At 40.8% G+C, this 16,918-nt stretch overlaps 1 protein-coding gene across 1 annotated transcript in view; it reads left to right on the top strand.

Annotated features, from left to right (window-relative positions):
* Positions 1-16,918, top strand: part of cep76 (centrosomal protein 76) — a 55,502-nt gene that overhangs the window by 2,592 nt on the left and 35,992 nt on the right. Inside the window, exons 2-5 of the mRNA XM_028817599.2 lie at positions 743-901; positions 6,814-6,895; positions 8,592-8,816; positions 14,828-15,013. Coding sequence (XP_028673432.2) covers positions 743-901; positions 6,814-6,895; positions 8,592-8,816; positions 14,828-15,013 — 652 coding nt within the window. The remainder of the gene's footprint in view (positions 1-742; positions 902-6,813; positions 6,896-8,591; positions 8,817-14,827; positions 15,014-16,918) is intronic.

The raw sequence follows: 16,918 nt of genomic DNA, 5'->3' as shown, positions 1-16,918 counted from the left end.
TGAGAGAACATGCAAAGTCCACGCAGGGAGCACCCAGGGTGCAAATCGGAAGACAAGTCTGTGACAGTCCAGAGCCTTTGTGATGGGCGCTTGACAGGACAATGGTGGTCCGAGTAAACAAGTCAGCAGACTGAATAAAGAATGCCAAAGATTTACTGTAGCTGCTTCTCTAAACAACACATTATTTTTTTTCAGTGAATCATAATTTGCTGTGGGCGGCACGGTGGCGCAGTGGGTAGCGCTGCCGCCTCGCAGTTGGGAGACCTGGGGACCTGGGTTCGCTTCCCAGGTCCTCCCTGCGTGGAGTTTGCATGTTCTCCCCGTGTCTGTATGGGTTTCCTCCCACAGCCCAAAGACATGCAGGTTAGGTGGAGAGCCCAGACACCCTGCGGAGGAAACTCATTTCAGCCGCTTGTATTCGCGATCTCGTTCTTTTGGTCACTACCCATAGCTCATGACCATAGGTGAGGGTAGGAACATAGATCGACTAGTAAATTGAGAGCTTTGCCTTACGGCTCAGCTCCTTTTTCACCACGACAGACCGATGCAGAACCCGCATCTTATTAAAATGATTAGAACATGGAAGGTTCAGTACACTACTAAATAAGCTGATTGCTGGCAAGTACACATTTTGACCCTGTGTTGTAACGATTTCATAGCCCCTAATCATTTGTTTTGGTCACCTTTTGCTTCTGTGTAAAATTAATTCATTTATTTTGAGCACTGACATGTATTTCAGTAGATTGATATCCATGGAAAGATCCGGGATGTTCTGGCAGAGGCTGTTCATGAAGACATGGAACGTGCGGGCCACCAGAACCTCTCTGAAGAGGATTTAATGAAGGCGCTGCGACGGAGGGGAATCATAGATGACGTCATGAAAGAAGTCCGGTTTGTTGAGGTAATGAAAAGCCTTTGCCAAAGGGCTCTCTTTTTACAATAAAATGTGTGCTCATCTTAGGGTGTACTTGGTTTGTTCTCTTTTCGCACATCTTTGCTCCAGATGTGGTCTCCCAAGTGCGTCATTTAGCATAACGTCCTTTGATTTATATTCATTAGTTTTTGAGATATAACTTAATATTTTATTTACCTTTTTAATCGCTTTTGCACATTGCTTAGACGATGAGAATGTTGTGTCAACATAAACCCATAAATCTTTTTCGAAGGTTGCTTCCTGTAGCTCAGTGTCTCCCATCTTGTATTTATAATTGACTAGCTGTCCCCCGCAGCTCCACCCGTGTAGTAGTGAAACAGAACAAACTTCAGAAATCTATAAACGAGCAGGTATCGCTAGCTAAGCGGAGGCAAGGTGCACTCCAACACATGGTGAGAGGTAGACTGGCTCAAATGGAGGCTGGCATGTGAGTGAGGAGGGCTCCATATTACACATTACTCATTATGCTTCCTCCTCCCCTCGGCCCACAGCCTCTGTCTCGGATCACCCCTGCTAGCGAACTCTGATACTTAGCGCGATGAGAGAAGTCGCAAATTCAACCGGAATGTTCAAGCAAATTATAGGAAAAAAAAACCCGATCTAAATCCGTGAAGTAGTTCACTCGTGAAAAGCAGACAGACAGACATACAGACAGACAGATGCTGGATTTCATTTATATAGCCATGTTCTTTTTGCCCCCCTCGTGTACCACTTTGCATTTTTCTACATTAAACTGAATTTTCCAAGTGTTTGCCTAGTTCTGACGATTGTCCAAGTCTTTTTAATTGGTTTTGCTGCTTCTTCAGTACCCGCTGTCCCTCTAATTTTAGTATCATCTACGAATATCACAGGAGAATGCTGCTGCTGCTGCTTCAGATCGAGAGGAGCTAGTTGAGAGTTTTTGGGTATGTACTTAGGATGTGCCCAGATGCTCCCCACACAGCCTAGGGGCAGATGTGAGACATCCTGGAAGGATTATACGAGGTGTGATCAGAAAGTACGGTGAATGTTGATGCAGAGCACCATCCAAGAGCAACGCCAAACAATTCAATGCTGGTTCAGACAGGTCCATCCTAGAGCTGAGTTTGTGACCAGTTTCAACTTTGCTGTTAATAATGGATATCGAGCAACGCAGTAACATGAAATTTTGTTTCATCGGTGACGCTACACCGACAATTAAGACTGTTTACAAGTGGTTTGATTGATTTTTCGTAATGGATCTGACTCTGTTGAAGACGAGAAAAGATCAGGAAGTCCTTCAACATCAATAACCGAGGAAAATGCTGAAATGGTTTCATTCTTCATCATGACAACGCACCCTTCTAGTACGACAATTTCTGTCGAATAAAAACATTACACTGTATCCGTACCCACCTTATTCGCCGGATCTGGCACCATGCGACTTCGGGCTGCTCCCTAAATTGAAAATGACAGTGAAAGGCAAACGATTTCAATCCACTGAGGACACCCAGGCAGTCACGACAGCCCAACTAAAGACACTCTCGAAAGGAAACTTCACAAAGTGGCAGGAGAGTTGACATAAGTGCATTCCAAGTGGAGGAGAGTATTTTGGGGGGGACTAATACTTGTAAATCTTTGTTTCTTTTTTTTTTTTTTTTTTTTTTTAAACATTCACTGTATTTTTTGATTGCACCTCGTACAGTGGATATCCGCTGTCCTGTGAGCATCTGGGTATTCCCAAAGAAGGGCTGTGGGAAGCTGAAGGGATGTGGTGGCCTGCGCTCAGATTTATGAAACCGCATTCCGTGCAAACGTCAGGATTCAGAAAAGAAAAGTTGATGTGAGAATGTGTGTGTGTGTATATTTACAGCAAATCTGACTCTTCTGTACCCAGAAATGACGACACCCTCGACCAATGTAGGGAATTGCAAGCAAACCATCTAAACCAGTGGTTCTCAATCTGTGAGGGGGGGGCGCGAAGATGTGAAAAAAAGAACACAATCAAAAATATGAAAAACATCTATTGAAACCAAAACAAATAAACTTAAGCTACATTCTGATACTAGAAAAATAAATATAGAGTTAGATAAATGTCGATAAAAGTTAAGTAGGTATAATAAAATATGCATCTATGATATATCATTAATTAAAAAAGAACAAATTAGTATTAGTGGGCTGTTTTCAAAAAAAACGTTAGGGGGGGGGCGCGATTAAAACTGTTATGAAAACTCGGGTTGCAAATACTTAAAAGTTTAGAAACGGTGATCTAAACAATGACCTGTCTAAATATAGTAACTCGTATCACCAAGCCGCTATTGTCAAGCTGATGTGACAAACATGGCTCAGAACTGATGACTATGATGTACACGCAGCATTTGCCCTCTTAAAAGGGAACTAAAACAGTAAGTTTGCACTCAATTGGCTACCTACTGTCACTACACGGGGAACTGGCCAACAGGTCAGGAGTATCTCGGCCCAGCTTCACTCCGTCAGGCCTGCTGTGCTAGAAGCCATTAGTCGACCTACAAGGTGCTACATATGGTGTGGGTGCACATACATAAAACATAAGAGGTTTTTGCCAATATTAAAAGATAATTGGCAGCTGTGTTCGTTTCTTCTAATGTAATCGGAGCAATTTACTTCCCTCATATTTCAATAAGGGCACCTAGCGAGAATGAAGCTGCTTTTGTTAACTGTAAGTAGTGATGTTCCATAAATGTACAAGTTATCTGTGACTGACAAACACTGTGGCTTGTTGGCCTCGGTCAACCTGTGATTTGTTTATTTTAAGGCAAAGTACAGGGCTATTCAAAATAAAAGAGCAGACTTCATAAATGTATTTCAGACAAACTGTAGAAGACAGAAACACATTCTGCACATCACTGGATAAAGGAAAGTTCAAAATTTGGTTCAATGGTCCTTGAGGTTGCATGCACTCAACATGAGCACCACAAACATCAAAACGGGAGACCATTTCTGGCCACACACGAGTCAACTGGTCCCCTAGTTCCTGAATTCACAGCTTCCTTAATTCGATGTCGCAAATCTTGGAAGATTAGCGGGCATAGGTGGAACAAACAGTCTTTCATTAATGTACCCCCATAAATAAAAATTGCAGGAGGTAAGGTCTGGAGACTTGGGAGGCCATAGACAATGAGCAAGATCTTCTAATCCACCATCCTGGAATGGTGTCGTTCAGGTAACGCCGGACCTCCAAGTGGAAATGAGGCGGGGCACCATCTCACATGAAAATGAAGTCCTTCGAATCTTCTTGAAGTTGAATTTTTAAACTTTGAACTTTCCTCATTCCAGTGATGTGTGGATTGTGTTTCTGTCTTACACAGTTTGTTTGAAATCGGCTCGCTTGTTTTGAACAGCCCTGTACTGTACGTGATTGGTCATGACTGGCTTATTGCTAAGGTAACTGGCAGAACCCTCCATTTTTCATATGGCTTGTACTCTTCACAGTAACGGCAATCCTGTCATTACATGTGCCAGGTGATAGTGGGTCCCCACACAGACGCTGGCCTCTTACACCTTTCCGACCCTGAGAGCGCAGAGGAGAATACCAAACGTGCTGTTGGTACCCTCAGTTGCGGAGTGCGGCACAGTGCAGAAGAAGGGAGGCTGCTCTGCCAAGCAGTCAAGGTCTGCAGTGTCCTGATTGCATATGTCAGAATCGGAAAACTTTATTAATCCCGAAGGAAATTACTTCTGTTACAACTTAACAACAGACAAGGGAGCTGTTACACTAAGAGCACGTATAAAAGTAATCCTGTAAATATAATAAAAGTAAGTATCAAACAGAGTACAGAGTGTTGCACCTTAAGTTAATATTGCACATTTTGAGAACAAATAAGGCTATTCTCATGTGAAGAACAGACAATTTATTGCACAAGAACAGATAGCATGTTGCACATTTCGGGGGGGGATGTACCTGAATATCCAATAAAGAAAAAAGGGTAATAACTTAAAGTGTGGATGAGAGACCGGAAAAGGAGCTGTAGAGTCTGATGGCTGTGGAGAGGAAGGATTTCCTGTGACATTCAGTGGAGCACTTGGTGCCAATCAGTCTACTGCTGAAGACGCTCCTCCGTCCAAGCACAACACTATGAAGTGGGTGATTAGCGTTCTCAATAACCGACCGAAGCCTGGACAACATTCTCTGATCTGCCACAGTTTCTCTCCTACCACAGAAGCAGCCTTCTGAATTAGTTTGTTTAGTCTCCTGATGTCTGCCACTTTCATGCTGCTCCCCCAGCATGCCACAGCAAAGAAAACGGCACTGGCCACCACACTGTTATAGAACATCGGCAGCATAGTGTTGCTGACACTAAAAGATCTGAGCTTGCATAGGAAATACAGCCTACTTTGATCCTTCTTGTATATGGCCAGCGAGTTCCTGGACCAGTCTAGCTTATTGCTCATATGCACCCCCTAGATACTTGTACTCCTCAACGATCTCCACCTCCACACCCCTAATAGACAGGGGAGTGGCTGGAGATGGTGATCTTCTTAAATGAGCTACCAGTTCTTTAGTTTTACTGGTGCTGTTCTGCATAGTCCATATATGGTTGCTTCTGGGTGGCTACCGAGCAGAGTGTGAGGTGCATTCACGTACAGCCATTAACAGATGATTATGATTTATAAAAACAAAATTGTGTAGAAATCTGCGTATGCCAGACTTCTCAGGTGGTGGTGGTTTTTTTTTTTTTGTGTGTGTGTGCTGTATGCATATTTTCACACTCAAATCCAGGCAAAGTTTTATAAATGATTGATAGATAGATCTTTATTGTCATTGTCAATTTTACAAAGGAACAACGAAATTAAAGGTGCAGTCGACTCGGTGTGAGGCATAAGAGTTAAAAAGACAAGAAGAGAGAAAATAACAAACCGAATAGTAATAAAAGTACTTTAAAAATGCACTTGTTATGTATACAAATTGCACTGGTTGACTTAAGGTCTATATTGCACATTGGGACAATGATATGGAACAGTTTTATTCTGAGTTCAGGGCCATGATTGCAAAAGCTGGAAGAGGCAATGACCGGGATGTGATGAGTCCTGTGAAATGTCTATTGCTTTTTTGCAGCATCGGGAAGTGTAGACCTCAGTCTGGTTATCTCACTGTCTTGCTAACACAGTCTTTACCGAGACAAACAGATTGAAAATAATGGTGATGGTAATTAGTACAGATTAAAAAAAACAAACAATTACGGCTAGCTGGGACCAAATTTAAATTCTGCTAAGATAAAAGTTGTTCCATTGAGACTGCTTGGACAAATCGCATATATTTACTTTTAGATCATTCCAGCATTTATAACCCCTATAAACTAAAGGATATGTTACCGGCAGCAAATTTTGTTTGTTCCCAGATGTATACAATCATCTGTGTCATATGACTGTAGACGTAAAGTGAGCATTAAGGTCATAAAGGGGAAAGAAACCCAAGTGATTCTCAGGTGTGTAAAATCAAGCAAGGTCTTCAACTAAAAGGAAAGGATTTAACAAGTGGTAGTAGTGAGGAAGAGTATGGATGGTTTGAACTCTCTGGATGTAGTAATCTGTTGTGTTATGTAATTACAAGTTGTTAACGCGGGGCTCGACCGACTCCGGTATGGAAATTTGTATTGAATGTCCGCATATTGATTTGGCAAAATTTTACACGGGATGCCCTTCCTGACGTAACTCTCCCGATTTATCCGGGCTTGGGACCGGCACGAAGAAACACACTGGTTTGTGCATCCCTTGTGGCTGGGTTTATACAATTACAAGTTATTGTGATTAAATTTTTAATTTTTTCTTCTAAGCAGTATTTGTTTGATTTATAAATTCTGTGACATCCAATTGACATGTCATTCAGTTTTTATTTGTGAATATTTTTCTGAGTAGTTTATTGTGGCAATTTCTTTTGAAAGGAGGTGTCTGGAAGAGGAGCAGCATCGACATCGAAGCCTTCGACACATTTTGTAGACAAAGATCCAACAGAATTACGGAAAAGTAAGTTTCAGTAATTCCTTATGATGTTACAAATATGGACTGGCTGTTTAGAACTGGTAGCAACGAAAGCTTCAGAATTCTAAAATGAAAAGGCAAATTGTAGGCAAAGCTTGATTTATCTGAAGTTACAAAGGTGTAAGTGTAGCTGGGAATATTATTACTACATAAAAATTGACCTTGTGGACACTTGGGGGCGCTGTTGTCCCGTGAAACCCAACAGACAGATACTCCGGACACAGGTTTAAAAGGACTAAGAAGATTTTTAATCCTTTTCTTCACTATAGTGCCTCCAAAGCACCACATCTACCAAACACAATAATTCTCCTCCTGACCTCTGCTGGGTCTCCAGTAGTCCTTTATATAGTCCTGACATGACTGGCTCGCACTTCTGGGTCAGATGGAGGAGTTGAGTTTTCTGTCAGCCCAGAAGTACTTCAGAACTTCAGTCCCTGTGACTCAATAGTACTACTTCCAGGCTATGGAAAAGATACTAGTCTTCAAGTCCCCCTGCAGCGTCTCCTGGCAGCACCCACGGCATCCAGCAAGGCTGAGAAGCCAAACTCCAAATCCCATGGTGCCCTGCGGGAACCTGGGGTACCACTATGCTACATGGACATTGCCATCTGGTGTCTTGGGGGAGGCAGTATCCCTCCATAGCTGCTTTCCCCCATCTTTCTTCCCTTTGGGCGTCCCGGCTGGCCGTCCGCCAAAACCTATACAATAAAACCTTCATAATCCTCCTCGGGCTGTATCGTCACTCACCCTGGACAGTCAGCTCTACTTTGTCTTGTCCCAGTCATCATCCTCCTTTAATGCTTTGTGTACCAAGTCACCCTTGACATTGTCAGACTCATTTTCTGTCATCCTCTCATTCTCTTGCCAGTGACTCCAGTTTTCATAATTGTACTAATAAAGTCTTTACTCCTGACTACACAAATAAGCCACCTTAACCTTATGTTTGCACTTTATCATTGATGTTGACTATTCCCATGTCATTACGCGTAAATCCATGTCAGCATTCACCTTTCCGTCCTCTCCAGGAGACCCCTTTCCCACTTTCTCATTGCCCATCTGTCTGAGCCATGTTGCAATACTGGTCTTATCATATACTATACCTGTAAAGTTTAGCTTTCACATACGGGGGTATGTTTTTGTCATAATTACTTACTGTGTAAGCCACTTAATTCTCTCTTGTATTCATCTGTCACATCCACTGTTTTCTTCCAACACTGAAGCTCTTTGCTTTACTTGGTTTACTCTTCTGTCAGTGATCATTTATTCGTTCAGAGTTCTGGCCTACTGTAGTTTTGGCTTACCTGTTGGACCTTCTGTAGATGTGTGTGTGTGCGCCTCTCCTAATCGGTCCAATGCCCTGAACTGATCACAGGTGGACTCCAAACAGTCAAACAGAGGAACATCTCAAAGATGATCACTAGAAGAGCATGCAGTTCAGGCAGTGACACAGCAAATGGTCTGAATACTTGTGTAAACGTGATATTTCAGTTCTTCATTTTAAATAAAATTTGAAAAAAGTCCTAAAATCCGGTTATCACTTTGTCTTTCCAGGGGTGTTGCTTGATGACTGGAAAAAAATAAAAATCATTTTAGCACAAGGTTGCAACACAGCAAAAAGTCAAACATTCTAAATACTTTCTGTATTCATGTATTTATTACATACTATGATTTTTATTTACAGCAAACATTGATCCAACAAGAAGATACCTTTACCTACAGGTACTGGGAGGAAAGGCCTTCCTTGAGTATCTTCAGGAACCGCAAAATTTACCTGGACAGCCCTGCTCAACTTTGACTCTGTACCTGCATTTCCGAAACCAGCGCTTTCGCTCCAAACCTGTCCCTTGTTCATGTGAGCCAGACTTGCAGGAAGGGTTTCTTCTCGAGATTCACAAGGACATCTTAGGTAATGAGAAACTTGTTGTACTTAATTATTTACAATATGAGTATGCCGAGCAAGATTTTAGTTTATAAAAATATTTATATAAATTAAGACTTGAATGTCTCTTCTCAAAGAAAGACTGGGTAGAGAGTGCGAATATAAAGCTGATCTGAAAACTTGTGCAGAATAAAGTTGTTCCAGTTCTGTACATCAGGCCATTGTCCAGTATGCTTTGGCACTAATCACTTCATTTTATTTTATATTAGCCGTGCCCCGTGGCTCCACCTGCGTAGAAGAGAAACAGGACAGTGACGAGGGCCCTGCTCAGCTACCCAATCCTGATGTCACGCTTTCCCCTCCTATTGACCCGCAGCCTTTGTCTCAGATTTGTGCAAATAAATCACTCCTGCAAGGGAACTATGATTGTTAGCGCAATGAGAGAAGACGCAAAATCAGTCGGAATGTTCAATCGAATTATAGGGAAAAAAAAACAATCTAAATCCGTCAAGTAGTTCTCTCCTGAAAAGCAGACAGACATACGGACACAGATGTTGGATTTTATATACATTATAAACATAAACTGCAACATGCAACTGTGTATGTATATATATATATATATATATATATATATATATATATATATATATATATATATATATATAATGTGTGTGTATGTGTATATATAATAGGTGTGTGTATATATACATACACACACACACACATTATATATAATATGTGTGTGTGTGTGTGTGTGTGTGTGTGTGTATATATATATATATATATATATATATATATATATATATATATATATATATAATATATTCACGGCATTCGTAGTCTGTGTCACAATCTGATTGTATGGGTGGTTACCTACCAGGTAACGCTTGTGGTTGGCCAGCAATCTGCTAACATCTGCCACGGTGCCCTCAGTTTGTGAGGAGCAGATCATAGAATGGTTGAAATAGTTTACTGTCAAATAAATGCAAAGAGTACGCAACACGTGTTTCGCCCTCATTCTGGGCTCATCAGACGTACACACTCCACTGCACTCCCTCTCGGGAATCGAACCTCGGACGTCGGCGCCAGAGGCGATGCCCCTAACGTTGCGCCACGGCGTGTGGTTCGTTTATTTGACAGCATGTAGATCGGGGTAATTATATACACACACACACACATTTTTTATATATATATTTTAATGTGTGTGTATATAATATACAGTCACAAAAAGCATGATAAGACATGAAAAGGTTTGGGGCAGCCACCTGTATATTATATCCTGGCTTCAAAGAAGTACATTTTTCAAGAGTTCTTTACTTATGCGAGTCCAAAATAGAACTGAATAGCTGCCTTAAGATGATGTCTTTTAAAGACAAGTGGAGAAAGTGATGTCATCAGGGCTGGGACCAGAAGTGACGTCATCAGTGCCACCAGGACTGAAAGTGACACCGGGTGGGATTTCCTGAGAATGGTCTGTAAGGAATTGAGAGAGACAATTCGTGCACCTCGCCACCCCCTGGTCAGGCATGGAATTACTATTGTTCAGGCCCTTTAGTTGTCTCCTAATCACATGTGTGTGACTATAGATATAGAGATGTAGATATAGAGATGTTTCACAGTTACACAATTACAAAGCATTTTGTAAAGCAAGAAGCAAAACAATTTTTTTATTGTACATTTTATGTCATGTATGCAGTATATAATAGCAAGCTCAGCAGAAAAGTACAGGTCACCTATGGAGATTGTGTTGCTTTCGAATGTTGAAGCAAGAAAGTCTAATTTTCTTGCAGTCTTTACTGAATCCTCACGTATGCAGCACACACTGATTTTTCTAAGCATCCTTTGGTGAGTCTCCAATAGCTGCATTATTTTAACCAGTTTTGATTTAATATACTGTAATTAAGTGATCATTTTAATGGTAAGAGAACATTTCTAGGTCTTTGTTTAACAGTGCCCTTTTTTAATTAGGACTAAATTTAGTATTTAGATTTTTTTGTGCAGTTTTAGTTATTGCAAAACATTATTGCAAAACATGGTCTTATTTTTTTTTTATTCATTTGTTTATATATTTTCTGTGTGTCTACTTCTTACTGATATAGAGACCATTCACCTGTTAATTTTCCAATTCTGCTATACCCTGAACAGGGTCACAGGAAAGCTGGAGCCTATCCCAGCAAGCATAAGGCACAAGTCAGTAACAGTCCCTTTGCAGGGTGAACACACACACATACACATACATACGTACACACACACACACACACATGCACTAGGGCCAGTTTTGTATTTCCAGTCCACCAAACCTGCATGCCTTTGGACTGTGGGAGGAAACCAGAACACCCGAAGGAAACCCACACAGACACGGGGAGAACATGCAAAATCCAATCAAGTTGGACCTGGGATGTGAACATCCGAGATAAAGACACAGCAGGCTGTGTTCCCAAACTTCCAAGAGACCGTGATTAAATGAACCTGCCAATGACAGCCTACTAGTCAGCTATTAAACCATTTTCTGAAATTGTTTAATAAATTTCAATATCCCAGAAGGCCAAAGTCTAATCCAGCAGAAGCAGACATGATACACAAACCAACTATGGACCGGGTGCCAGTCTGTCATATTTCAGATGCACAAAGACACTTGGATTTATTCTTCCCAGGCCCATTTATATTCCAGGGACGTTTGTAAAATTAAGGGCGGCAGATTCTTTATCCCTAAAACCTGCCAGACAGGAACCTGGCTAACATTTCTTCTACTAGAAGGATTCAGAATTACACGGGCTCGGATTTTTATTTATTTTATTTTTTTTTGGGATGGAGTCTGCCAGACATACATAGAGTGTGGAGTAACTGAACAGAGCTGTGCTGGCATAGTGAAGAGCAACTGCATTTGGAAGACGGGAGTAATGGAGAAAAGTAGTTGACTAAAAGAGAAACTGCTCCACCTTCTAGTTAGTCAATTTAACAAAACAAAATGCAGTTAAGTGTTTAATTAGTTGTAAAACTAACGCTTGTGTTTGAGAGATTAAAACTTTGATAGAAAATGATGTAGTCCGCCTGTATTTGTGTTACTGGGTCACCAAAGGCTTCTCCATGACAAAACCTCTGAGAGCTTTTAAATATATTTCTCATGGAGAGCATTGGAATCTTAGTTTTAAAAAAACAAAAACAAAAGTGTAAACCAATAACCCTTTTTTTTTTTTTTTTTTTCTTTCTGCGTGAGGGCAACAGGACTGTGCATTCCGACTACGGTATGTGCTAAATAATGTGATATGAAATGTATACACCAAGACTGGGTCATTGAAAGGCTTTAAACAATAAGGCCGTAATAAACCCTAAGACCTCTTTTCTAGAAAAAAGTAAATGACAAGAGTGCAGTTAAAAGCTTTGAAATCCAACACCCTGTGGTACTGGTCTGCTGTCCTTTTCTTCAACATAAACATGTACAAGAGGTGAGGTCTATGGAAACTGATTTTATTAAGACCAAAGTACACCTTTCAAGGAAACGAACTACTGCCAGCCTGGACAAACAAAATGATGTCATTGTGGAGGAAACAATGAAGTGCACAAGAGGAGCAGGAGGTTCACCGAAACGAAGTCAGGTTTGCCACAGATACGCTGAAATGTCCTCTTTGGTGATCAGTTAAAGCGGGTTGTGGGCCACTAGTTGCTACTGTTTGTAATGGTAGTGGGTCGCGTTGGGTCATGCCATGGGTTGTGGCAAGTCCCCACTCTGCCAATCACGCTTGATTTACCAAGGGAGATACCTGCTTTGATGGTCCTACTCGATTCACTGAGGTGGAACGCTCGAGTCACCAAGGGGACAGCTATGATTATCACACGTGATCCCTTGGTGGTTCACAAAGATGCTTACGTGGGGGGAAAAGTGGGTCATGACACAAAAAAGGTTGGGAAACACGGAGTTAAAAGAATGAGCAGAGGAGGTGATTAGATTAGCAATGCATCTTAAAGGGGAGCAGTAATATCCAGGTTGGAACTCTGCCAGTCTCTGTCGTTAGAGATAATAATAAAAGAATTTTTAGATTACAGTACGATATATGGGAAAAATAAGTGTTATTGGTTTTTTTTAAGAAAATTAGCTTTGAATTTGTTTTTTGTTTTTTTTTAAGCTGACATTTCAGTGTGGTAACATATCATAATCCTAAAATTTGTAAAGTGGTGCGTCGGTAGGCATCTGCAAAGTAAAACGAAGGTAACGGTTCAGCTACTCCGCTGAAACTCCGTGTCCCTTACCTTTGACTCCGACTCCACAGCCCTGCTCTTACCTTGTTCTTTTTTCCCCCACGGGAGTAACCATACTTTTATATTCCTGAAATGTAAGGAAATCTGTTTCCTTAATCAAAGTGCTTAATCAAAGTCAGGGTCATGGAGGACTGGAGCCTATCTTGACAGCACAGGCCCCGACTCTGAATGGGACAGAGTAAGACAAGAAGAGTAAGGGCAGAGATGGTCGTAGAGCTTAATCCCTGTAAACTGCACTCTTTTTTTCAGTAGTATTTAGGGGTATTTGAATTTTAATACATACTGAATGCAAATTTATAATTTTGTTGTTTCAAGTTTCTGAATTATTATATAAAAATTTCCAGCATATAACATTTTATATCCATAGCACCATGCGTAACAGATAAATCATTTCAAATGACAGAACCTTTTTTTAGGCTAAGGTATGTTTTAGGTTGGTTTACAGGGAAATAAAATCTTTAGATTACTTTAGCTTATTGTTGTGCTCTGTCTTTTGATTCTTTTGTTGTACATTTTAGATGTTAATGAATATGCTACTCGCCTTTACTGCTAAGAATTTTTTATTGAAGTATATAGCATGACGCAAAAAATCTGAAACTATTTTTGCACGCTCGTGTGCCAGTGGCCGTTTGCTGGTTACCTTTACGTTTAGCAAAGCCTGCTGACATACATTTATTTTATGCAACTTTCATTATTTTCACACACACTAAAAGAATACTTTAAAAACATTTCTTTGGGTAAATGAATACCAATGAAGTCCTTTGGGTGTTTTACGAGACGGCACCACAGACGTTTCCAGTTTGTTCTTCACTCCCAGTGGCTCAGTGGTTATTAATGAGAGCATCAGGCACTCGCACGTGTGGTCCTACCATCCTCCTTAACCGTGACGTCATCAGTGTAGTATTGATTACTTTATGGATGGACATCTGGGATTTATGGCCTGGGAAAGGGAAACAGGCAATATCAAAGAACTTTATTATCTGGGAAAGAGTTAGAGCAAAATTCATCAATCACATTGACAGCCAGCCAATCAGGTTCATGTGTTGTGTAACCAAGGCATGATATTTCATAGAGCATCAGGCACTCGCACGTGTGGTCCTACCATCCTCCTTAACCGCCATGTCCAGACTGCACGCCCTTTTTCTCTTTAATTGTGCAAGTTAATTTTTTAATTAATAAATCACAGGGAAGGAAAAGTGAACTATTGCTTAAGGCTTGAACCAAATCTTTTAGTACAAATCCTTGAACTATTACATTATTAATAAGAGACTTTAGCCATGAGCTGTATTTTTTTACCAGATGTAAATATAATGCAGTATTTCCCCATTCTTTCTGATTAAGATCACCTGGCACTGGCTGGTGGGAAGAAAGGCATGGTGGCACTGTGGCTGGTGCTGCCACTTCATGGGTCTATTCATTTAGGTTTGTTGTCTTTTTGTGTCTGCTTGGGTCTCCACCAGGCTTTCCAGTTTCCCTCTCAAATCTGCAAAAACATGCAGAGTAGGCTGGGGGGTGTGTGTGAGAGTGGGCCCTGCCATGCACTGGTGCCCCATCCAGGGTCACTAATGCCTTTTGCCCATGCTGTAGTACCCCAATATCCATATAAACCTCAAATTTTGAGAATGTTCTGTTAACTCGAAGATGTGCCAGGATTATCAGTAATACTTTTGGAATAAAAGACTTTAATATGCAGCCTTATGTATTTAGTCAGTTACATACTATGTTCCTAGCACTTGATGTTATGTTATTTATATTCTTTTTTTTTTATGTAAATTATTCAGGAGAAGGCAGCAAGATGGCAGATGCAACAACAATGCTGTCAATATGTGATCCAGTTCACATGGTCCTGATTAAAACGGACTCTTCAAGTGACACAACACTGGTGTCTTCCTACTTTTTGGACTGGCGGTCTGTACTGAGCTCTCCGAAAGGGAGTACGGCCTTAGCTCTTGAACTGCTGGGAGTGAGTGAGTATCTGAAGTCCTACTAACTTGAAATCTTTTTTTAATTTGCAAAGAATTCCACTTTCTCAGCTTTTACTTTTTAGGAATATAATTATTATTGTGGATTGGCGATTCTAAATTGGTCTTGGTGTGTGGGTGTGTTTGTGTGTGTCCTGCGGTGGGTTGGCACCCTGCCCAGGATTGGTTCCTGCCTTGTGCCCTGTGTTGGCTGGGATTGGCTCCGGCAGACCCCCGTGACCCTGTGTTCGGATTCAGCGGGTTGGAAAATGGATGGATGGATTATTATTGTTGTTTCTTTTAATCTGTGCTGCTTTTGTGACAAAAGTGATTTATGTGAAATGACCGGAGGAGAAATTTCATAACATATGCAAGACAAGATAGACATTGGCTTCTTTGCTTCACTGAGCAATAGTCGACCACTGAGCTGTGCAGCAGTGCAAAATACAAAAACGTAGGAACAAATCTGAAAAGGCAGTGTGAAAACACAAAGGCTCTGCTAATAATTTAAAAGGATGTGTGTGTGTTTGCAAATTCATCTAATGGATAAACATTCAAGAGTTGGAGAAATGTAGCGTAACCAAGGAAAACGTCGGGAGTGGTCTTCCCCTAGACTTTCTTCTATACTTGGTGTTATGGTGTATAAAATCTGTACATTTTGGTTTCCATTATATTTTGTTCGAGACAAGACAACAGATGAACTAAGACGGATCAAAGCAGGTTTTGTCACACCTCACTTTCAAACAGCTGTTTCCTACATTGTGAGGAAGACATTCTGGGGCTCAATTATTTTACAACCTGGGAAAGGATGCTCTTCTGACACCCCAGGCTATTGATTACTTTATGGATGGACATCTGGGATTTATGGCCTGGGAAAGGGAAACAGGCAATATCAAAGAACTTTATTATCTGGGAAAGAGTTTGAGCAAAATTCATCAATCACATTGACAGCCAGCCAATCAGGTTCATGTGTTGTGTAACCAAGGCATGATATTTCATAATAAATATGCCTTGGTTTGGAAGAGGAGCAGGAGGGAGAAGGAGAGGAGGAGGAAGAGAAGAAGAGGAACAGGAAAGGCATCATGAACATCCATTGCTAAATCAAACGCCTCCCTGGGACATTCATCCTTGTCATTTCAACTTTTTCGTAAGCTTTTCCTAAAGACTATATATATTCAGACTTTCCTATCAGTACTTATTTTCTATTCTTTGTTCCAGTGGTATTATTATTATTCTTGTAATAAATACCATGCTGCTTTTAACTTTCTATGCTTTGTTTTAATGTCTAGAGTGATTGAATTAATAAGTTAGATTTCTTTGAGCACCTGGGGTAGCCAGATTTTTGCCATTATTTCTGTGCTGCGAGGTTTATAAGAGTGAGAGTGAGGAGCGCCACTCAAAAGAAGGGACAGTATGAGAAGAAGGTATTCTTGGCTGATAAATGGCCTATAGTCAAGGATACTGAGTCTTTGTATGTTTTAATATTTTCTTGGAGACCAAAAGTAACATATAGGTCTGAGGTCTATTTAAAACATCATATGTTGTCCGTGCCGATAATAAGTAAGTCTCTTGAAGTGCTGAGTGACAGGCTGATGTGTGGTATGAAGTGCAAAGGGTTAATCAGCGTGTGTGTGTCATTCATAGGGCACTGTTGTGGTTAGGGTCTGTGTGTGTGTGTTCATTTTAAAGTGCAACAGTAGACCAACCCGATAACGAACCTGACGAGAACATTTACCCTTGAGAAAACCGGTAAAGGGTAAGTAGAGGGAAATACTACAATAATACACTTGGATATGGGGATGGATATTTGACATTGATAATATTTTTATGTTATGTACATTAAAGAACCATTAACATCAAATCAATAATATATTGGAACTCGTTAGGGGTTGCCACAGCGGATCTTCTTCT

Source organism: Erpetoichthys calabaricus, chromosome 13 (genome assembly GCF_900747795.2).
Source record: "Erpetoichthys calabaricus chromosome 13, fErpCal1.3, whole genome shotgun sequence".
NCBI classification, from domain to species: Eukaryota; Metazoa; Chordata; class Cladistia; order Polypteriformes; family Polypteridae; genus Erpetoichthys; species Erpetoichthys calabaricus.
The sequence above is the reverse complement of the archived record's forward strand: the minus strand, read 5'-3'. Positions and strand labels throughout refer to the sequence as shown.